The 24,552-nt window shown below is 40.6% G+C and overlaps 1 protein-coding gene across 1 annotated transcript in view; it reads left to right on the top strand.

Annotated features, from left to right (window-relative positions):
• The window catches only part of nell2 (neural EGFL like 2), a 257,810-nt gene that overhangs the window by 117,859 nt on the left and 115,399 nt on the right, over window positions 1-24,552 (top strand). Inside the window, exon 13 of the mRNA XM_033038138.1 lies at window positions 1,450-1,575. Coding sequence (XP_032894029.1) covers window positions 1,450-1,575 — 126 coding nt within the window. The remainder of the gene's footprint in view (window positions 1-1,449; window positions 1,576-24,552) is intronic.

A 24,552-nucleotide genomic window follows, 5' to 3' on the forward strand; every position in this document is an offset into this window, starting at 1 on the left:
TTGAAGTGGGTTAAATTCAAAACTATTCTGCGGAAATTATATTTATGTGAGTGAATCGTCAGTGTGTGGAAGGTCTCCTGGGAGAAGTGCAGAAGAAAAATATTGTGACGGCTGAAATTCTGAAATAAAAGGAAAAGAAACTGGAATTGTTTCAGCAGTTGGCGACTGTGGAGAGGGGAGCATCAATAACTGTCAGTGGAAGAGATTTAATTGAGGGGCAACTGGGTCATGGCAAGAATAGTAGGGAGTAGGAAGAAAAGAGATCTGTGATACAGATCAGGAGATGGCTGATGCTGTGGGGCAAATAATAGTGCCAAGATAGTTAGTGAGCTATATGGGCTGTTGTCATTTGTGGACTCTTTGTAAAATCCATCCCATTGTCATTTTTTAATTTGATAATTTTCTCACATCCCCTGGAATTTTTTCAACAAAATTGTAATTCAACCATTGCCATTTTTAATGTATTCAATTTCTCCTTTTCCACGATCTCCCCCTTATTCTTGCTTTGCCTCCTCTTCCTGACTGGGTTCTTAAACTTGTTTTATCATTTACCTTTTTAACATTCAGAGGCTGTCCATCCGAAACATTCACTCTCTCAATTATTATTACCCCGCCTCCCAGCATTTTGTGATTTCATCATCTGGCTAAAGTATGAACTATCAGGTGTCTCAAATATGAATTAAATATTTTTGCTTTAGTGAAATAGATTAGATATTCTCTGTAGCTGGAAGGGCATCCAAAACACTCTCATATGGCTAGTTTAGTTTAGTTTAGATATACATTGCAGAAACGGGCCCTTCAGCCCACTGTAATTTCTGCACACTAACATTATTCTATACACACTAGGGACAATATTACAATATTACCAAAGCCAATTAAGCAACAAACCTGTACATCTTTGGAATGTGGGAGTAAACCAGAGCACCCAGATAATACCCACGCAGGTTACGGGGAGAACATACAAACTCCGTACAGCCAGCACCCACGGTCAGGATCGAACCCAGGTTTCTGGAGCTGTAAGGCAGCAACTCTACCGCTGTGCCACGGTGCTGCCCTTGTTCATGATTGATTTGTTCATGGGACCGTTGTTGCACCATTCAGTCATGCTGAGGTCCAAATCACTGGATGCAACAGAATGTCACTTAAATGACTTCCATACACTGTAACACTGTGGAACATGCACTTCCACTTGAAACTGCTGAATATGCTCAGCAGTCAGGCAGCATATGTGGAGAGAGGATCAGTTAACATTTCTATTTGATGACCTTTCATTGGACCTAAAATTGTGTCTCTTTCTTCTCTCTTCATAACTGCTGCTTGACCTGCTGAATTTTTATTTCAGATTTCCCATATTAGTAGGTCTTTGCTTTTTGATTATGTCATATGATTATTTAAGTGAGTTGATGCATCAATTTTTACTCATTCTTCTGCTAACTTGTCTTCACACAGATATTGATGAGTGTGCCCAGGATAAGCACTACTGCCGAGAAAATACTATTTGTATGAACAGCCCGGGTTCATACACCTGTATCTGCAAAATGGGTTACATTAAAGTGGATGACTACTCCTGTACAGGTACAACAAATGCCATAATCCAGTAGTTTGAGATGTATTTTAAACATATTTGCTTAATATTGCCACTTGACCACCATGCATTACAATAACACACTGCTGAAATGCCTCAATCTTTTATACCATCACGTAATAAAATGGTGGCTCATACAGCAGAAGAGGTTTATGATCAACATCTCTGCCAGTTGATCGTACCAGCTAACGTATCAGCCATGATCATATTGAATGACGGTGCAGGCTCGAAGGGCCGAATGGCCTACTCCCGCTCCTATTTTCTATGTATCTATGTTTTCTATGTATCTATGTATCTAACCTAAATCTACGCGGAATTATGATCTTGCCCATAAATTACAGAGACTGTTGCGTGCACACATTGGGAGACGAAGCTCCGAGTCAATCTTGATTCCTTCATCAAAAATGCTTGGTACGTTACTGCAAGAACAGTCAGAAATACCAGAGCATTCATATTTCAGTTTAGTATCGAAAAAGGATATTGGTGTCCCTCTTCTCAATGGTGCCAGAAACGTGGCTTTCGCAGTGTAATCTACTATTCTTGCACTCTTGTACTTAAGTGTGATTATGCCTATGTACGTATAGTAATATTTTTAACTGACCTGTGTGCGAAAAAGGAATTTCACATTACCTAGGTGCATGTGACAATGAAAAGACCATTGAACATGCTGGCATCATGTACGCGGGCTTCCAGTGTTGCCAACAATCATGAATTTATTACCCAATTATTGATTATGTACCATCAACAAGCTGCAAGAATAGACACAAAATGCTGGAGTAACTCAGCAGGATAGTCAACATCTCTGGAGAGAAGGAAAGGGTGACATTTCCGGCCGAGATCCTTCTTCATTCCTTCTCTCCAGAAATGTTTCCTGTCCCACTAAGTTACTCCTGCATTTTGTGTCTTATCTTTGATGTAAACCTGCATCTGCAGTTCCTTCCTACAAACATGAACAAGCTTCACTTAGGCATGGAGTGAATATTTTACATCAGTTTGATAATCTCCGCTATATCCAATTTTGCACTCTCTTGGCCTGATTGGATTTTTTTTAATACAGTTATGATACAGTAAGTGCAAGTTAAATGTTAATTACATGTAGATCAAATATTTATTTTAATCAGCATATCAATCCTGGTCAACTACAATCCTGTTGCAAAGAATAGCAAAGGATGGAAATTATCAATGGAATTGTTAGAAATCTGTTGGGAAGCAATAAGTAATTCATCAAGACCAGATAGATTAATGAGAAAAGACACAAAGTACTGTAGTAACTCAACAGGTCAGGCAGCATCTCTAGAGAACATAGAACTGCAATATCTCCTCAAGACATGTCTACTTTGAAGTTTTTCTCCTCTCACTCAGAAATGACTCGACCTGAAACGCCACCCACCCTTGATGATGCTGCCTGATCTGCTGAGTTACTCCAGTCCTTTTGTGTATTAACCTCCATCTGCAGTTCCTTGTTTCAAGATTAATGAGAAGCTGGCGCTTACCTCTTTTCTGTGCAAAAAGGTGGATGAGGGCCATAGTATAGCCCCTTAGTGGGGGTCATGGTGGTGCAGTGGCAGAGTCGCTGCTTTACAGAGCTTGCAGCGCTGGAGACCCGGGTTCAATCATGACTTTGGGTGCTGTCTGTATGGAGTTTGTACGTTCTCCCCCTGATCGAGTGGGTTTTCTCTGAGGTCTTCAGTTTCCTCCCACACTCCAAAGACATACAGGTATGTAGGTAATTGGCTTGGTAAATGTAAAATTGTCCCTCATGTGTGTAGGATAGTGTTAATATGTGGGGGTCGCTGGTCGGCATGGACCCAGTGGGGAGAAGGGCCTGTTTCCATGCTGTATCTCTAAACTAAACAAAGCTATCAGTAGCTTAACTGCTCTGCATGGCATTTGGTGAAGGGACTGGGAAAAGCCAATATATATTCAATTAATTTCCATTTTGGATGGATATAGACAGCCCTGGGAATTCAGGCAAAGAAAAAAAGGATCATCATGTTATGTGTAAAAAAAACAAACCAGAGTTTAATTTTTGTAGGTGGTTATTGAATAAAGTGACTAGGATTGTGGGAGGAATGCATTACTGAAACAGTAAATAAATACATTCAATCAGCATAAATTCCATAACAACGTCTTGCATCTTTGGCAGAAAATGTTTTGCACAAAGTGAATCAACCTTCTTGTTTCAGTGTTTATATAATTGGAATGTGTTGCTTGGGTAGGTGGTAGAAGCAGATACCATATTTACTCCCATTTGGAAGAGAATGAGCTAATTAGGGACAGTCAACGTAGTTTCGTCCAAAAAAAGTCATATCTTACAAAATTGTTAGCGTTTTGAGAAACTATCAAATGTGATTGATGTGTAGGGTAATAGATGTCATTTACATGGAGTTTGACAAGGCATTTGAGAAGGTCCCTCCCTCATGGTAGACTGATGCTGAAGATTAGCATGTATGCGTTCAACAGTAATGTGGATTCAGAACTGGCTTACCCATAGAAGCCAGTGGGTAGAAGTGGAAGACTATTATACCGGTTGCGGGCCTATGACCAGTGGTGTACTGCATGGGTCAGTTCTGGGTTATCTGATGTCTGTAGTATATATTAATGTAGGTGGGCTGATTAATACCTTTGTAGATTACATTAACATTGGTGGATTTTCATTGACATTGGGTATTTGTAAAGTGGAGATTGATAGGTTTTCAGTTAGTAAAGGGGTCAATGGATATGAGGAGAAGGCAGGATAATGGGTTTGAGCCATGATCGAATGGAGGAATAGACTCGATGGGCCAAATGGCCTAATTCTGCTCATATGTCATACTCATATGATCTTAAGGTGGTGTAGTCTGCCACATTACTGTGTTTTTGCAGCTCATACTGAAGGTTCTGTGAGTTTAAATTCCAAGATGTGACTGAAAAGGGCATGCTTCTGAAGAAAAATGTTATTAAGTTTAATTTTGGATTTAATTCTATGCAGTGAAGTATCAATATTCGGGTAGGTTTAATCCAAATTCTATATTTTCTTATAACCTTTTGCACTGTTTAAACATTACTGCATGCCACATTTGTCAAATTAATAACTGCCTAAGGTCAAAATAGTGTGCAATTTCAAAAATGTACAGGTATGTGGACCGATTTCCTCAGTTCAATTTTTCATCGGCAGCATTTGTTCCCTGTTTATGTTAATACTTGTTTGCTTCTGGCTATGTTTTCATTGGCAACTTACACTAATGATTGCTATTTCCCATCTGCTGCTGTGATTTGTTACTGTTTAATGAATAAGAAATTTCAGTCAATGAGTTGCAATTGTGATACAGGAATGTTCACATTCAAAATTGAAATTGAAATGGCCATTCCAGAAGCATGAATCGCAGAAATCAACCGACTGTTTCTAAATGTATCAGTGAATGGCTTTGCTTATGATGAGTCAGCTAATGCACTTATTATTTAAAGGGAAGTCTATTGTACAGCAGGCAATCCCACACAGTATACATGGATAAAAACAATTTGAGCCTTCCATTCTTCCTTTGCACTGTTGTCATCAACATTTTCAATGTAGTCCAACTTTTCATCTCAGTCTTTGCAAGCTCCCACCACACCTGTCACAACCACCCCCATCATTCTCCTTTGTTCTAAATGCCTCAGTGTCTTTGCTTAGCTTTGAACTCGCATCTCACACCAGGTCTAACATGATTGGTTTCTGCTCGACCCAGAGGAAATACACAACATCTTTTTTTGATTTTAATTGAGAAATCTTTCTGGCTCTCATACTTTCTCAACATGTCTATGACAGTCATGTCACTGCCCGTTTGACCCAGTTTTGTAGGTTTGCTCCACTATACTCTATTCATTCCTTCATCCAATCAGCTATTGTTTCTCAATCGGTACTATCAACTCTTCAGAAGATAGACACAAAGTGCTGGAGTAACTCAGCGGGGGCAGGAAGCCTCTCTGGAGAAAAAAGATTACTGACGTTTTGGGTCGGGACTCTTCTTCAGATTCTCAGGGTTAAAACATAGTCGTAGAGCTGGAGAGCAGTAGGAATCGCAGAGGGGAAGCAGTCAGAGAGAGTGTTGCTGAACTTCCGTCGGAGAAAGGAGGAGAACCTCTTCAAAGTAGGCATACCTTGAGGAGATTACACAGTGCATAGTAATATATAGAAAGGAACTGCAGATGCTGGTTTATACCGAAGATAGACACGAAGTGCTGGAGTAACTCAACGGTTCAGGTGGCATCTCGGGAGAAAAAGGATGGGTGATGTTTCGGGTCAGGACCCTTCTTCGGGTTCTTCAGTTGCACTTAGAAGATGTCATAGAGTCATAGTCATAGAGTGATACAGTGTGGAAACAGCTCCTTTGGCCCAACCTGCCCACACCGACCAACGTGTCCCAGCTACACTAGTCTCACCTGCCTGCGCCTGGTCCATATCCCTCCAAACTTGTCTATCCATGTGTACGAGGTATGGGATTGAGCGTAGTATGCAGCAGATCCGCAGCTTTCAGAAATAGTCGCTGGACCATTCAACACCAGTGAGAGAAAATGGCTCAAGGAAATGAGCAGAACATGGTGTCCTATGCTTTAATGGCAATCTGTTTTCTCTCAATAAACCATCTACATCTGGCAAATGGCACTCATTAATATTCATTACCACTGGCTTTAATTGCAAGAACAATGCTTAGACCACGTTAAAGCAATTCAGCAATAGCAGTCATTATGTTTTGTGGTGCCCGTATTCCGTAGTGGCCATGTTGTAGCATTTGTCTGCTGTAACTTGATCAATTCCTTAGCTCTTAAGCATTGCAAGCAAAAGGGCAACCTCCTCATTATTCTTTATAATTACTTTTGCTAAAGATTCTGGCACACAACATATTATTGTAAATAGCTCGTTCTAAGCTTTCCCCCAGTCTAGTTTCAGTCAAAAATCACTGAGTCAAGCACTTGCGCATCTAAACTTTATTTTGACAAAACACAATTACAGTTCCACTACCATCGCTAACCACCACGGGTTTGATCCTCGTATCTGCCTGATCAAGCCCTCTTAGCCTCGCTCAAGCAGAGACACTCCAGAAGGTCGCGCAGTCCGAAGCATTCTCCCAGAAGATCGACACAGGACCTCGTGGGAGTGGCCTTTTATAGGTCCCCGAACCTTGAGGGACCGAACCACATAGGGGTAGTCTCATTACAGTCCAATAACAGGTGTCGATTAACACAGTATAGGATAGACATTTCCCTAACCCAATAATACAGTGACTAATACAATGTATGCAAATGGTGCTCCTGAAAGGAAGCAAACATCGCAACATGCTCCTTCATATTCAAGAAAACCAGACAAGGCTCAATACTTAATCGGTATGAAAGATACATCTTCAAGATGCGCTGGGACGCATCTTCAATGATGTGACCAATCATGTGACCAATCCAATCAACATCTAGCAAAGTAAAGCTTTGCAACATTATATACAATGCGTATGTCTGGTTTGCATTCATCCAATCCATTCCATGCAATTTGCACCTAATTGTGAGGACCGGCAGATACTTCATTCTCTTCCTGCAGCTCTTATCTAGGCTCTAGACAAACTGGCATCATTCTGCAGCTTGTCCTATTTCTGCAGAAGGCACATTTAAATTGACCAAATGGCCTAGCAGCCCAGAAGCCTTTACTCAATGTTAGTGTCCTGGCCTCTCCAATTTGGCCAGAAATAAAATTATCAAGCCACTGATTATGATTATCTATGTGCAAATAAGTCCTTTATAACACTTAAAGTCATTCAGTCATACAGCGTGGAAAGAGGCCATTCGGCCCAACTTATCCATGCCACCAAACTAGCCCCATCACTACTAGTCCCACGTGCCTGCATTTGGCCCATATCCTTCTAAACCTATCCTATCCATGTACTTGCCCAAATATTTTTAAACATTGTGACAGTACCTACCTCAACTACCTCCTCTGGCAGCTCGTTCCATATACTTTCCACTCTTTGTGTGAAAAGGTAGCCTCACAGTTCCTAGTAAATGTTTCCCCCTTGCCTTATACCTAAGTGCTCTGGTTCTTAATTTTCCCTCTCTCCCATTCCCCCTCTCATCTTTCGTTCCCTTTCTTTTATGACCTTATTTGACTAAATTTTCCTTCTCAGCTGTTCCTCAGTCTCTTTGCAATCTTTAAATTGTTAAAGAGCTACACTGTTGGTCCTTCTGTTCACCAACATCCCAGATGCCTGCTTTGGCTCTGGGCCCACACTTTACCAAGTTGTAATGGAAGTCTTCTAGCCTGACATGCGGAAAAAAAGTTTAGAAATACTCTGTGGAGAGTGAAACGGAGTTAACCTTCCTGTTCAATTATATTTCTTAAGAACAACCTACTTCTAATTAAAAAAATTATTAGCCCGAAACTCATGATAACCATCAATCATTAATATCAAAAAATCCAAACGTTCAAGTAACATCCATAATTAATTTTTTGGGTCAATTACATTTAATCAGAATGGCTCTTTATTGTCATTTCAGATTCCCAACCTGTAATATTTTGCTTTTGCAGAGTAAAGCTTAATGGGTAGTACCAAATGATGCCTAAAATTCTTTGTGATCTAAGCTCATGATCCTGATCCTTGATAGTTCCAGAAACTCCTTCCACATTGTTTGGCATGTCTTTCATCATATGACCTACTGCGTACAGATAACCAGTCAGAACTAATGCTTCCAGACTGATATTTTGGGGAGAATAGATCCAAATCACCTTGAAAATTCAGTTTGAAATGGCCCAATCTCAATGGCTATAATTGGAGCACAAGCAAATCCCACTCACACGAACATGACAACAGTAAATGAAGGGGATTGTTTTATTAAAATATTTAGGACTATTCTTTTCTAACCAAAAAGCACCTATCAAATGTTTGGCAAATCTTTGGATCTTGGAAAAATGCAAGGATGATGAGGAATAACTGGGCATGAAGGTAGATGACAGGATGGGTAGTACCTGGTTTTGCCTGGTCACCATACCTATTAGACAGACCAGATGCTTCTTGCATTCACTCTCCACTGTGTTAATATTAACAAGGAATGTGATTCATATATAATGTTGCCAGTCTGAAGTGTTGTGTTACATACAGTCACTTTCTAAATTTGCTGGATTCCAATAAATACTGCATAACTTAGAAAGGATTTCCATGCAAAAGGACACAGTGCTGGAGTAACTGAATATGTCAAGCAGCATCTCTGGAGAACATGAATAGGTGACGTATCGGGTCGGGATCCTTCAGATTGCATTTCGGGTCAGGGTCCTTCTACAAACTTTGCTCCAGAGAAGCTACTTGACCTGCTGAGTTACTCCAGCACTTTGTGTCTTTTTGTGAAAACTATCATCTGCGATTCCTTGTTTCTACAAGGATATCCATGCAACTTATTGGACAACTGTTGGGTCTACTTGTTTTTTAAAATATATATCTCTAAATTGCAAAGAGAAATGTCGAAATATTTTCTTGAAAAGGGCTCAATAACAATTTATTACATTCAATCTCTGTCTTCTTAACTGATGTATGTCGCATGTCCATTAGCAACTGGCAGACATTCTGTTGAATCAAAAACAATGTTCTTCACCATTTCTGGATCTTGAAAATAGCAGTCTAATACAATCAAATATAATTATATAATTAGATGAAAAGGAACATGCCAAAATTGGTATTTGTGGATAATTCAACCATACCACGTTTTCACGGTCTTTCACGTTAAGGTAATCTGCAGGTTTGGTACTTTTGAAAAATATAATCCTTATCAAAGGATCATTAATACAAAGAGGAATAGGGCAAATTGCTTGAAATATTATAGTAAAAGTGTCATTTTACCTATTTGTATCATAGAGGATGCAATTTATGACTCCAGTCCTTTGTGATTCTGTGATCTCTTGTTATCACAAGTGATTGTTTAGTTTTAATACATAAAATGATAACTTGCTTGCCCTTTACCTTCATCCTATCTTTAATTATGTAATAATGCAGTTTGCCAAAGACAAACTGGTTTTGCAAATGTCCTTATACCATTCTGAATAAGTTATTAAATGTCATTTAAAGGTCAGAGTAAAACAAATACTTTGCTCAAATTGTATTGGTGCAGATCTCTCAAACATATACGCCTGGCTTAATGCAGAGACTTACCTACTTGTCCCCATGGAAATACTGGTTAATTCTGGTGGAAATCAGCAGTGACATCTACTGCTCTGCTCCCTACACTGCTGACTATCCGCATGGTGCTCCAGTGGATTCATTAGTTATAGGAACAGAATTACGTCATTCAGCCTATCAAGTCTATTCTGCCACTCAATAATGGCTGATCTTTCTTTCCCTCTCAACCCCATTCTCCTGCCTTCTCCCCGTAACCCCTGACATTCTCACTAATTAAGAATCTGTTTATCTCCATTTCTTAAAAATATCCATTGATTTGACAGCTATCTGTGGCAATAAATTCCACAGATTCAACACCCTCTGACTAAAGAAATTCCTCCTCATCTCCTTTCTAAAGGTACGTCCTTTTTTCTTCCAAAGAATTAGCATGATATCCCCAGAATTTAAAGTACTCGTGTACAAAAAACTGCCCATGGTCAGGTCACACTTAATGCAGCTAGGACATCCCCATTCCCATTCAAATGAACAGAGGCAGCAGATCCTTATTCATTTAACTTAAAATGTTTAATTTTGATTTTAATTTATTTTTAAAGGATGGCATTTAAAATGTTAAGCCTTTTAATATTTTCAATAACTTGATCAGTTTTAAATATTCTTCTGTGATATGTCTGTCACCGAATGTTTGTGAATTTCAAAAATATCTACACAACACAATCCCAGTGAGAGCTTTCAGTATGAGAATGGTCTCAGTGGCTGACAAAGCCATTTACAATTGGAGGTAAGAGTAGGTTACTTGGCCCCTCAAACATAAAAAAATCTGTTTGCTTTACTGTGCTGGCATAACAGCCCTTTTCACATAATACGTTAAAGCACCCCAATCCCTCTGCACGCTGGAGATCTGCAGCATCTCACCATTTAGACAATGTACAGTTACAGTTATGGTTACAGTTTAGTTTATTGTCACATGTACCGAGGATAGTGAAAAGATTTTGTTGCGTGCTATCAATTCAGTGGAAAGACAATACTTGATTACAATCGAGCCATTTACAGTGCATAGATACATGATAAGGGGATAACACTTAGTGCAACGTCTGACCAAGGATCATGCGTGGTCACCAATGAGGTAGACCAGCACTGCCCTCTGGTTGTGGTAGGATGGTTCAGTTGCCTGATAACAGCTGGGAAGAAACTGTCCCTGATTCTGGGGGTGTGCATTTTCACACCTTTTCATACATTTTGCCTAATGGGAGAGGGGAGAAGAGGGAGTGGCCAGGGTTCGACTCATCCTTGATTATGTTGCTGCCCTTGCCAAGATAGCGTGGAGTATAAATGGAGTCAATGGAAGGGAGGTTGGTATGTGTGATGGTTTAGGCTGCGTCCACAATTCGCTGCAATTTCTTGCGGTCTTGGATGGAGCTGAAATAGATGGTCTAAAACGCTTTGTATGGTGCACCTGTACCAGTTGGTGTGAGTTGTAGGGGACATGTACTTCTAGAACATAGAACAGTACAACACAGGAACAATATTTGTTCAGAACATGATGTCAAGTTAGACTGATATCACCTGCCTGACATGATCCATTTCACTCTATTCTCTGCACTTCTGTGTGCCTATCCAAAAGCCGTTTCGGGTCAAGAGCCTTCCTCAGACTCATATGCAGGAAGTGGGAGGAGTCGATGGAGGATTTGTTAAGGGTGAGGACCAGCTCCACCTGGAGTAGAGTGTTAGTAGAAAGCAAGATTGTTGTCCTAGCAGTGTTCAATCAGATGATCAATCTCCCTCCTATACTTTGACTTGTCATTGCTTGTAATTCATCCAACGACAGTGGTGTCATTGGTGAAATTAAAGATGGAGTTGGAACTGTGTCCGGCTACACTATTTTGGGTACAGAGTGAGTAGAGCAGAGGGCTGAGCACCAGGCCTTGAGTTGCTCCTGAGCTGATGGTTATCAAGCAGGAAGTGTTGCTGCCAATTTGTACTGACTGTGTTCTGTCGTTGAGGAAGTCGAAGATCCAGCTGCAGAGAGGTGCGCAGAGCCCCATTTCCCTGAGCTTGGTGACCAGGTGACCAGTTTGGAGGGGATGATGGTGTTGAATGCCGAGCTGTGGTCTATGAACAACAGCCTGATGTAAAACTCGGCTTTGTTGAGGAAATATTATTGCCATTTAGTGTTTTATTAATCAAGTGGCATTGGGATTGAAATCACATGTAGGCTATATCTCATCACCTCATGTACTGTAACTGGGCAGACTGTTTACGCACCATTTAGAAAGTACCTTTAACACAGAAAGATGTCAACCAACAAATAAACTGATTCCACAGCAACACTGCAGGTACTGCAACATTATTTTAGTCATGTCACCTGGCACAGCTGTAACAGGGATACTGTGAATCTAGTTCAAGTAGTTCAAGTAATCAAAGTAGTTTCTCAGAATACGTTACAAATCTAGCAAGTTGGGGAAATCAATGACAAATTCACATCTTTCCAATCATTTTAAATCGGCAATCATTTAATATATGCTTAAGCAGCACATCTTCAATAACCCATGGTCATCTTTAGCTTTAAATGTGTGCATTCAAAGGTATCATTTCAGATAAAAAGGTATGTGGCAGGGTTTCAGATTCAGGAGGAACAGTGCATGACGCCGGATCGCTAGCAATGCTGGTAGGTGCTTTAAAATAATCAAAGTGTCACAGCAGCATCTTGAGATTGACATAGACTTAGCTGATTTGAGTGCAAACAACCTTCATGGTGCCTGGGCAGATAAATATTGTGGAGAGTGACAGGCAAGCAGATTTTAACCATAGTCTATGGACTCAGGCACACAGTCTGACATTTGCTGCAAGTTCAGTGTTCTGTAAGCAGTATGGATTTTGAAGAGAAAACAAATCTATCAATAATGACGCACAGAATATTCCCAAATTGTTCCTTCTGACCGAAGTAGTGCTGAAGCTTGACAGCAAAGCTATGTAATCATAATGGCAATGCAATAAAAAGTGTATTAACTTAGGTCTGAAACCTTTGCTGTTTCAAGAGTCAAGGCACAAGAGTGTTTTATTGTCATAGTTCCCCAAATGGAACAATGAAATTCTTACTTGTGGAATTGTCGATGTTGCAAACTTGCAGTTTGTCACCAATTATCAGTGCCTTTTAAGAGCAACTAGGCCAACTGGCCCTGTCACACGGGAAGCCTGGTCTCCCAACGCAAGCCGTTCTCCTTAGTCCAGCACTCACCCATAGCCGACAACTGCGCAGGGGCTGATCATTTCGCCTTAATCAGCCTCCCTTATGTTTAAACTTTAAAAAAAATGCATTTGCACTTGTAAGGGCGAGCATCTCAGCGTACTTGGATAGCAACAATGTTGCGAGCAGGGCTAAGCACAGGGCTAAGCACAGGGAAAACCAGTTATTTTTTCTAATTTTCTGCACATTTGTGAACATTTTCATAAATAGCTCGGGAAATAATGCATCAAATTTTCAGTTGAGGTGATTTTTGACATCATGGCATAAATCTCTATCGGAATATGTAAAGATTTCACCATTAGCCCGTCGTGTTTTCGAGGAGATGTGAAACTCAGACGAACAAGACATACACACACAAATAAATACACACACATCCAAGATCAGAGTTTTATAAGTATGTAGATAGATGGCATTATGGGCAGCACGGTGCCAGCACCTAGCAGCGCCAGAGATCCCAGTTCGATCCTGACCATGGCTGCAGTACGGAGTTTGTACGTTCTCCCCATGACCGTGTGGGTTTTCCCAGGGAGCTCTGATTTCCTCCCATACTCCAAATACGTACAGGTTTGTACGTTAATTGACTTTGGTAAAAATTGTGAATTGACCCTGGTGTATGGGATAGTGCTAGTGTACACAGATCGCTGGTCGGCGCGGACTTTGTGGGCCAAGAGGCCTATTTACATGCTGTATCTCTAAACTAAATTATTAACAATATGACCCATTAGATAAGGATCTTAGAACACAACATTTTGGGCTCGGTCACCATTTTAGCCTGCACTGTTTGTTGACACCCATTGAGGTTTGAGGTGACTGAGAGCCTCATGTACATAAAAGGTTATTCCAGCCATGGTGCATGATAGCCACAGGTTGAATCAACCATGATTTGGCTTTGATCAGTCTGAAGAAGGATCTCGACCGAAAACATCACCCATTCCTTCTCTCCAGCGATGCTGCCTGTCCCGCTGAGTTACTCCAGCATTTAGTGTCTACCTTCGATTTCAACCAGCATCTGTATTTCTTTCCTACACATGATTTGGCTTTGTAACTACTTTGTGGATCTTCGCTCCAATCTCAACTCCATTGACTGATTCCTCACGACCAGTCATTTCAAGGCCAGGAAATGAAATGCCTACAAATAAAAATACTTTAATACATCATATATGAAAAACCAGCATGGGAACAGACCCTTTGGCTCAATTTGTCTTACCCTTAATCTTATTCCGAAATGGCTGACCATATTCTAATAACTTGATAATTATTATTCTAATTACTTAATCCACTTGATATTGGAATGGAGGTAACTCAACAACCGCCACCTGCAAGAGCCAACTAGTATAAGGCTGGGTGGATTACATTATGCTACTACCAGACAGAATCCGAATCCCATAAAATGTTAAGTGTTGTTTTACATTCATAGGAGTCTGGCTTGATAATGTACAAATGTTAAGAAGATATACAAAATCCCAATTCAATTTGTTCAGAGGGAAACTAGAAAATAGTGAGGAAAGCCATCTAATCAGGTAAATTAAGTTGTCTCTCAAAGTTGATTTAGTTTAGTTTATTATTATTATCACGTGTACCAAAGTACAATAAAATATTTGTAGCATGCTATCCAGTCAGTAAAAGAGTCTAACACATGATTACAATCAAATTGCCCGCAGTGTGTAGATACAAGGCATGACATTTAGTGCAAGATAAAGTCCAGTAAAGTCCAGTTAATTGGATTTGGTAAAATTGTAAATTGCTCGTCTTGTGTAGGATAGTGCAAGTGTGTGGGGTGATTGCTGGTTGGCACGGACTTGGTGGGCCGATGGGCCTGTTCCCTTGCTGTATCTCTAAAGTCTAAAAAAAATCCACTAGGAAATTTGGGACAAGCTTTGATTAAGTACTTGGTACCAGGCAAAGCCAGAACCTTGATCTTTGCTGTTTATAATATTTGCAGAGAGTTGGGGGAAGAGAATGCTGGTATAATTTCACAGAGAAATCTGGCCATTTTAAGATCTTAATATATCCTAAGGAAATTTACTGCTATTGTACTTCTGAAGTGTTGTTACTTTTGCAATGTCAGAGACACGTGGAGATAGTAATATGATCTGTCTTTTATTGATGTTGGTTGAGCAATAAACACTGCTTCCAGGGAACCTCTTGAGAATGGCACAATAGGGTCTTTTACATCTGACAGAAACTTGCTTTATCAACTTATCTTAAACATAGCTTTTCCAGAGGTTCAGAATTCTCCTGGGATTGTCAGAAGTAACCTAAATTTTATGCTCATACACCTGGAGTGGGAATTGAACCTCAAACCTTGGTCTTAACTCAGCAAGAGTGCATTTAGTAGGCACTAAAATAGTAATGTGCAGCCACTGTGCCAAGGGATTCATGAAACATTTCTCAAAGATGGGTATCAGACAGTTTGCTCCTCCATGCATTAAGAATATTCATCTCCAGAACAACTCCCACAAACTGAGAAGAAAGAGTATAGGATTGGTGCAATAGGTCAGGCGGTGTAGTGCCAGAGACCTGGGTTCGATCCTGACTGTGTGGAGTTTGTACATTCTCCCCCAGTGACTGCATGGGTTTTCTCTGGTGCTCCGGTTTCCTCCTGCACTCCAAAGACATACAAGTTTGTAGGTTAATTGGCTTCTGTAAATTGTCAATTATGCCTGGTGTGTAGAACAGTGTTAGTGTACTGGTTGGCGTGGACTCGGTAGGCCAAAGGGCCTGTCTCCACGCTGGATCTCTGGAGTCTAAAGTCACAAAGGTCATGTGAGCAAGAGAGTATTCAGAAGCAGAGTAATTCCCTCACTAATGTACAATTAAAAACCGATGAAGCATAAAAAAAACCCATTTATGCGGTCTGCTCGAGAGCCAAAGCATGGGTTGAATATCAAGGGAATATACCGTTTTTGACAAATATTTATTCACCACCCTGCTCTCCAAAATTGGAACTGCAGGGTTCATTGGCCCTGGCTCCTGTGGGTTGCTCAGGGCCTTGTGCTCCGTTAATAAAATAGGGCACTCCAGGGAAATAAGAAGTTTCCTGTATATTCGAGATGCTGTCAGTACTCAGCCAGAAACAAGTGTTTTAGTCTCTCTGTTTGATCGGAGTGTGGAAACATACTTATTATTATACAAACCTCCCAGGAACGGCTAAAAATAATGAGTGATACCACTGGATCAATAGCTTGTAGAATCACTGATACAGCATTTCTCTTATTTGTGCCTTCATCTCTTAGAAACATAGAAACATAGAAATTAGGTGCAGGAGTAGGCCATTCGGCCCTTCGAGCCTGCACCACCATTCAATATGATCATGGCTGATCATCCAACTCAGTATCCCGTACCTGCCTTCTCTCCATACCCTCTGATCCCCTTAGCCACAAGGGCCACATCTAACTCCCTCTTAAATATAGCCAATGAACTGGCCTCGACTACCCTCTGTGGCAGAGAGTTCCAGAGATTCACCACTCTCTGTGTGAAAAAAGTTCTTCTCATCTCGGTTTTAAAGGATTTCCCCCTTATCCTTAAGCTGTGACCCCTTGTCCTGGACTTCCCCAACATCGGGAGCAATCTTCCTGCATCTAGCCTGTCCAACCCCTTAAGAATTTTGTAAGTTTCTATAAGATCTCCTCTCAATCTCCTAAATTCTAGAGAGTATAAACCAAGTCTATCCAGTCTTTCTTCATAAGACAGTCCTGTCATCCCAGGAATCAGTCTGGTGAACCTTTTCTGCACTCCCTCTATGGCAATAATGTCCTTCCTCAGATTTGGAGACCAAAACTGTACGCAATACTCCAGGTGTGGTCTCACCAAGACCCTGTACAACTGCAGTAGAACCTCCCTGCTCCTATACTCAAATCCTTTTGCTATGAAAGCTAACATACCATTCGCTTTCTTCACTGCCTGCTGCACCTGCATGCCTACTTTCAATGACTGGTGTACCATGACACCCAGGTCTCGCTGCATCTCCCCTTTTCCTAGTCGGCCACCATTTAGATAATAGTCTGCTTTCCTGTTTTTGCCACCAAAATGGTTACCTTCACATTTATCCACAAAATACTGCATCTGCCAAACATTTGCCCACTCACCCAGCCTATCCAAGTCACCTTGCAGTCTCCTAGCATCCTCCTCACAGCTAACACTGCCCCCCAGCTTAGTGTCATCCGCAAACTTGGAGATATTGCCTTCAATTCCCTCATCCAGATCATTAATATATATTGTAAATAGCTGGGGTCCCAGCACTGAGCCTTGCGGTACCCCACTAGTCACTGCCTGCCATTGTGAAAAGGACCCGTTTACTCCTACTCTTTGCTTCCTGTTTGCCAGCCAGTTCTCTATCCACATCAATACTGAACCCCCAATGCCGTGTGCTTTAAGTTTGTAAACTAATCTCTTATGTGGGACCTTGTCGAAAGCCTTCTGGAAGTCCAGATACACCACATCCACTGGTTCTCCCCTATCCACGCTACTAGTTACATCCTCGAAAAATTCTATAAGATTCGTCAGACATGATTTACCTTTTGTAAATCCATGCTGACTTTGTCCAATGATTTCACCACTTTCCAAATGTGCTGCTATCCCATCTTTAATAACTGACTCTAGCAGTTTCCCCACTACCGATGTTAGACTAGATGTTTCTAATTTCCTGTTTGATACCATCTCCAACTTCACTACTACTGTTAGGTGGCCTGTACACAACACCCACCAGCGTTTTCTGCCCCTTAGCAGCTCTACCCATACCGATTCCACATCCTCCAAACTAATGTCCTTCCTTTCCATTGCGTTAATCTCCTCTCTAATCAGCAACACTACCCCACCTCCTTTTCCTTTCTCTCTATCCCTCCTGAATATTGGATATCCCTGGATGTTCAGCTCCCAGCCTTGGTCACCCTGGAGCCATGTCTCCGTGATCCTAACTATATCATAGTCATTAATAGCTATCTGCACATTCAACTCATCCACCTTATTACGAATGCTCCTTGCATTGAGACACAAAGCCTTCAGACTTGTTTTTACAACACTCTTACCCCTTATACAATTATGTTGAAAAGTGGCCCTTTTTGATTTTTGCCCTGGTTTTGTCTGCCTGCCACTTTTACTTTTCACCTTGCTACCTATTGCTTCTACCCTCATTTTACACCCCTCTGTCTCTATGCTCACACATTTAAGAAACCCTTTCCCTTTAACTCCATCCTCCACTATCCCATTCGACACCCCACCCCCCTTATCCAGTTTAAAACCACCCGTGTTTGGGTCCTCTAGGACATTTCTTTAAATCTGTATTGCTGTCAAAAAAAATTATTGCCATTTCACAATTTGGACTCATTGCAGTTTAATTGCAGACTAATAGGTAGGTTTCAGTCAATCTGCATTGAACTCCCATACAATTCAGCCAGCTAATAGACACCTATCCAATTTAATTTCTCTCCCTCCTTACAAAGTGTGACATCTATTGTTCTTGTATATAATGAGCAGTGAGATGTGAGTCACACTGGGGTTTCACACATGCTCGAGAGTATTTTGAGGGTGCTCTCATCTGACCTCTGGCATACAACATAGAGAAGGAAACAAAACTGTAAAATGGCTCACAAAATACAATTAGAAGCACAGTGAAAAGTTTTACTGGAGCCCAATATTTTGTGCATATCATTATAGTTCTGTGCAGTAGAAGTGATTCCTTGTCTATAGTGCCTAGAAATGGCTGATCCTCGCATCTGAAGTCCCTTTTGTCTTCATACCACTGATCTCTGCTCTTGGATTAGAACAGATATCAAGGGAGAAGGCAGGGAAATGGGATTAGGAGGCAGAGATCAGCCATGATTGAATGGTGGAGTAGACTCCATGGGCTGATTGGCCTAATTCTACTCCTATAACTTGCAAGCATGATTGCTGACTATGGATCTGTATTGTCAGCACTGCTCGTTGGTAAGTGTGTAGGATCCCAGATCATTCTGAATTTGGGGTTCATCTGTGTCTTACTGATAAATCCCCAGAACCCAGTGGGATCTACCTTCTTAAGGTCAATGCAAAATTGGGTTGATCAAAGGTCATGCTGGCCTGAAAAAAAATACAGAGAAGGGAGATGAAAAGGAAAAGGTAGATGAATCCAAGACTCTTAGTAGCATTTGTGGAGGGACACTGTTACTTCTTCTGGTTTGGATTCACAATTCTGACAATATTACTGTTCAGTATAAGAATAACCAGCCATGACACCATCAAGGCCAACTGCATTCACTGTGGTCTTTTTACGAGTTTGTTGCCAGGACTCGAGGGGCTGAGCGAAAGGGAGAGGTTGAGCAGGCTAGGATTTTATTCCTTGGTGCACAGGAGGATGAGGGATGATCTTATAGAGGTGTATAAAATCATGAGAGGAATAGATAGGGTAAATGCTGGTAGTCTTTTACCCAGAGTAGGGTAATCGAGAACCAGAGGACATAGGTTTAAGGTAAGGGGGGAAAGATTTAATAGGAATCTGAGGGGTAACTTTTTTTTATACAAAGGATGGTGGGTGTATGAAATGAGCTATCGGAAGAGGAAGTTGAGGCAAGTACTATTGCAACATTTAAGGAACATTTAGACAGGTTCATGGATAGGGTATGTTCAAGTTCAAGTTCAAGTGAGTTTATTGTCATGTGTCCCTGTATAGGACAATGACATTCTTGCTTTGCTTAAGCACACAGAAAAATAGTAAGGCATTTACTACAGTACAGATAAATGTGTCCATATACCATGATATAAATATATACACACATGAATAAATAAACTGCAAATAAAGTGCAAATAACAGAAAGTGGTTGTTAATAATCAGAGTTTTGTCCAAGCCAGGTTTAATAGCCTGATGGCTGAGGGGAAGTAGCTATTCCTGAACCTGGTTGTTGCAGTCTTCAGGCTCCTGTACCTTCTACCTGAAGGTAGCAGGGAGATGAGTGTGTGGCCAGGATGGTGTGGGTCTTTGATGATACTGCCAGCCTTTTTGAGGCAGCGACTGCGATAAATCCCCTCGATGGAAGGAAGGTCAGAGCCGATGATGGACTGGGCAGTGTTTACTACTTTTTGTAGTCTTTTCCTCTCCAGGGCGCTCAAATTGCCGAACCAAGCCACGATGCAACCGGTCAGCATGCTTTCGACTGTGCACCTGTAGAGGGATATGGGTCAAACGCAGGCAGGTGGGACCAGTATAGGTGTGACGGTTTGGGCAAGTTGTGCCGAAGGACCCGTTTTCATGCTGTATGACTCTAAGGTCAACACATAAACAAGTGGAGTGTGCAGAGTGAAAACTAGTATCCTCAAATAATCAGAATGATGCCGATGTATTGGAGGAGCCAGATCTGTATAATAAACCATCTTGCTGTTGGAAACAGCCAAACACTCCAGCCACTCAGCATCTCTGTGCAAATGGTGGCAATAATAGGGAAACCGGATCTACTGATCCACCTTATAGCCAATAATTAATGTTAAAATGAAGCAGGATGTATGTTAATCATACCCATTTATGGAAGTCTTTTTTAAAGTACTTCCAATTGCATTGCCCTTTCTACTGTATGAAATAAAAATGAAAGATTTTGGAAATACACATCAAGCTAGGCAGCCTTTGTAGAGTACACAACAGAGCTAATGTATCAGGCCAATAGGCTTCCACTAGAACAAAGACAATTTAAAGATAAACCTTTGAAATCCCATCATCTTAATTTCTTTACTGCACATTACTTTTCTTTCTCATTTTAATTATTACTTTTAAAAGTGACATAAATGTTAACACTTAGTTTAAACTGAAGCATATTTGCAAACACATGTTCCAAGTAGTTAGTGCTGGGACCTTCATATTCAACCATATTTCTCAGGAACCTTTGCAAGAAGGCTCACAGAGTTCCTGAATTGTTAGCTATATAACTATCTAGTATCTAATGGAAAGTGAACTGAGGTGGAGTAAAGCAGCCCGCATCTTATTTGACAAGTTGTTGCTATAAGTTTGAACATGTGCTGCAAACGGAAGGCCGATGAAGGAGAAAAAACAAGTCCTGGAAAGAAAAACAAAATTAAACAATTTAGTCACAACAAAAGTATCACGCAAATTTAAAAAGACCAATCAATTTTCCTTCGGCTCACATAATGAGGAATTTACCCCCTAATTTACACAAATGGACAAGCCATTTCAAAATAATATTTTGCAATGCTTTTGGTTGCAGCAATTGATGATTTAGGATGGAATCATTTTCTTCCTGGGTTTCCAATGTCAATTTAAGATATCAGTAGAATATGATTCTAAATACTTTGTTTGTGCTGGAATTAACTGAGTCCTGTCGGTCCTGTTGAGTTGACTGATCAGAGTGTGATATTGGGAGCAGACTGCTGTAACAGTAAATCAGTATGTACGCATGGACAACTGACAGCAACAGAGGCCTCACTTGAAGTAGGGATTGACATCACAGGCATTGCAAAACTCATCAAACAATCACTTGAGGGAAGATACTGTCAGCGGCAGTAATTATACCAGGTAATTGGTGTCATTTACCTTGTCACAGCCCACTGAATGTGACTAACGCAGGACATTTGAGCTGTCACACGCTGTTAGCTCTGAGGTGCCGGAGCTTTTGGAAGTGCATGAGGTTTTACTCACGTCGATAATAAATATATGCATCAATGTATTCCTGAAATGTTAAATGCTCCTAAATAACATTCCCTGGTTCAAAGTAAAACAAGATTCTTAAGTGTGTATGGTTGAAAGCTTCAGGTTTGTTCCTATTCATCAACAATTAACCTTTCATAATATGCAAGATTGTGTAAATAACCCAGACATTTATTGACCCTGTTGCTTGTTTTCTGGTGCAAATTGTGCACCCAAATATCCAACATTGTGGTGGTGTGTAAGCATTTATTACTGGTCAGAAGCCCATCAAGGAGAGAAACTGGTGTCTCCAGGGTTGGAACTGATGCAGCGGTGAACCTCTTCGTACTTACAATGGGGCCATTTGACACCTGCTTGTGGACAAAGCTGTATTGTCCTGAACACAGTTGGCACCAGTAAAGGAAAGTCACAGGGCAATAAACTGCAAGGTCAAACAGTTTATTTGATACTAGCCCTCTTCTTCTTCTTGCGTATGGCGCGTACAGCCTAAAGTTGTACGACAACTTGTTCTATTTGATCTTATTTGATTGTGCATGCCGGGTTGATTGCATTAGTCGAAACAGGGCGGACAACGTGAAGGTTGCAATCTTCCACCCCATACTAGCCCTCTAAACCTTTGAACTACGTCATAGTGCCATCAAAATGTCTTCTAATTTTTGGAATGGAAATATCATAATATCCAATTACCTGTAGCTTTTACATTTTGGAAACAATGTAACCATTTCAATTGCATACCATTCATATGTTAAATTAAACTAATATGCATGCAAATCAGGATGCAGTCAAAATTTACAATTATAATATTTCTAACATTAATGACGGCACCATCTTGCTTTACTGTGATCATCTGCCTTTGCTGTCACAAATACATAGCCGTCATTCCTATGCACAGACCTCCATGCATGGACCTCGCGTGTTCTGGGTCCCACTTCAGTGACATTGTCTCTAATCAGATGGTGGTGCTGAGGGAGAGAGAAATGGAGGAATTGGACGCACGTATATAATGCAGATCCTTGGCTTCACCATTCCACAGCAACATTTGATTCCATAGTGTTACTGTCATGAGACCAGGGAGAGTATTGAAGTTCAACTGATAAGGATTGACAGAATAATACAGGTCCCGGTTCTGTGAATTATGACATTTAATTAAAGATTAAAAAGATAATCAAGGTTTGTAGGTATTGCAGCATCTGCTGCCCCGACATCCTGTCATACATAAGATTATTATCACTTGGCCTAATTTTCAGTGCCGTACATAGAACATTCAATATATAAAACTTAAGGAAGTCAGAATACAAACTGGCCTTGCTCCACTCATGAATACTGGAAGGCAGTACTAAGTGGTATTGTGTGATGCTTAGACACAAAATTAGTGCTGTGTTTCAAATCCCAGTAATGGGGGTAATTTTTGGTCTGACACTCGAAAATACAATAACAACATAACTGGTTCAGTGGAAAATTAACAAAAATCTTTACTGCACAATGGTCTCAATGAAAAACATCGCCTCTCCATTCCCTCCACAGATGCTGCCTGACCCGCTGAATTCTTCCAGCATTTTCTATTTTGGTTTGGTAGTGTTCATTAGGAAAGGGAATATATCACTATATTTTGACTTTGGTCTGCCTCTGGTTTACATGAATTTGCCTTAGAAATTACTCAGCTGGCGAGCAATAATTGCAACTCCAAATTGTGAGAACAGGCAATACAAATATTTTTTACATTGTTTGCCAATATTTGAACCATGGATCAAAGCAAAATATTATTTATAGGAAAGATTTCTGTTCATTTATCACAATTGTTGCTGCGCCTCCTTGTAACTAACAATGGAACTGAGCAATCATTTATCTTGAAACAAAACAGGAAGATTATTCTGAGAACCAGTGGAAGAAAGAGATGCCGTTATGGATAAACTTTCAACTCCACTAACTGGGCATTTATTCCAGAAATATTTTTTATTTATGATATTTACAGTGAATACTACATGGGCATGTCGTTTTTTTTTCATTTGCTGTGCCAATCAATTCAATACATTATTTCACAATGTATCAATGCCACCATTGAAACTTTGCACAGAGCTTTGCTCCTCATTATCCATTGATAATGAAAACCTCGACTATGGTTCTACTAAAAAAGATCACAAATCAATCTCAAGAGTACTTCTTCATGTTGAGAACGCATAAAATGACCTTAGAAAGAGCTAGAATTTGAATTTACTGCATAAAAACAGGCACTTCAGCCCACCAAGGCCATGCCAACCATTAACCACTCATCTACACAAATTCTTCAATTTATTCTCCCCATATTCCCATCAGCTTCCTCCAGATTCTACCCATCTCCCACACACCGGGGGCAATTCACAACAACCAATCAAATTACCAACCCGCACGTCTTTTTTGGGGTGGAAACCAGAGCACCCAAAGTAAACCCACGAGGTCACAGGGAGAACATGTAAACTCCACACAGAGAGCATCCAAGTTCAGGATGGAAGTCGGGTCTCCAGCACTGAGAGAGTTGCTCTACTTACTGTGCCATTGTGCCACCCCTAGCTATCCTTCATATTCCACTGCCCTTATAATAACCTTGGATGTGCAAAGAGAACCATGACTAGTTTTAAATTTATAAATTATAACAATCTCTACAGCATAAGAACAGATATATCTGTCTTGAGGAAATCCCAGATAAATGCATGGGGGACTGAAATATTTAAATTTACATTTTACATTTGGAATTCTTCGGAATGTTTTAATGTGCACAAATTAAAAGAAAAAACAAACTAAAAAAAGGTCTGGAATCCAAGGATCTTCTGAGATGCATATGCTCACTGTGGATTCCCAAACAAAACACAGATTAACCTTTGGTAGTTGCCCTGGTGGGAACTAGAGTCCAGACTAGGACTGATTCCCACCATGAAGTATTGGGCCCTATTGACACATATGTTCAACTGGGCCTACAGCTTCATAGTGGGATCATAAGAACGACAGGCCAAGG

The sequence above is a fragment of the Amblyraja radiata genome, chromosome 19 (assembly GCF_010909765.2).
Source record: "Amblyraja radiata isolate CabotCenter1 chromosome 19, sAmbRad1.1.pri, whole genome shotgun sequence".
NCBI lineage: Eukaryota > Metazoa > Chordata > Chondrichthyes > Rajiformes > Rajidae > Amblyraja > Amblyraja radiata.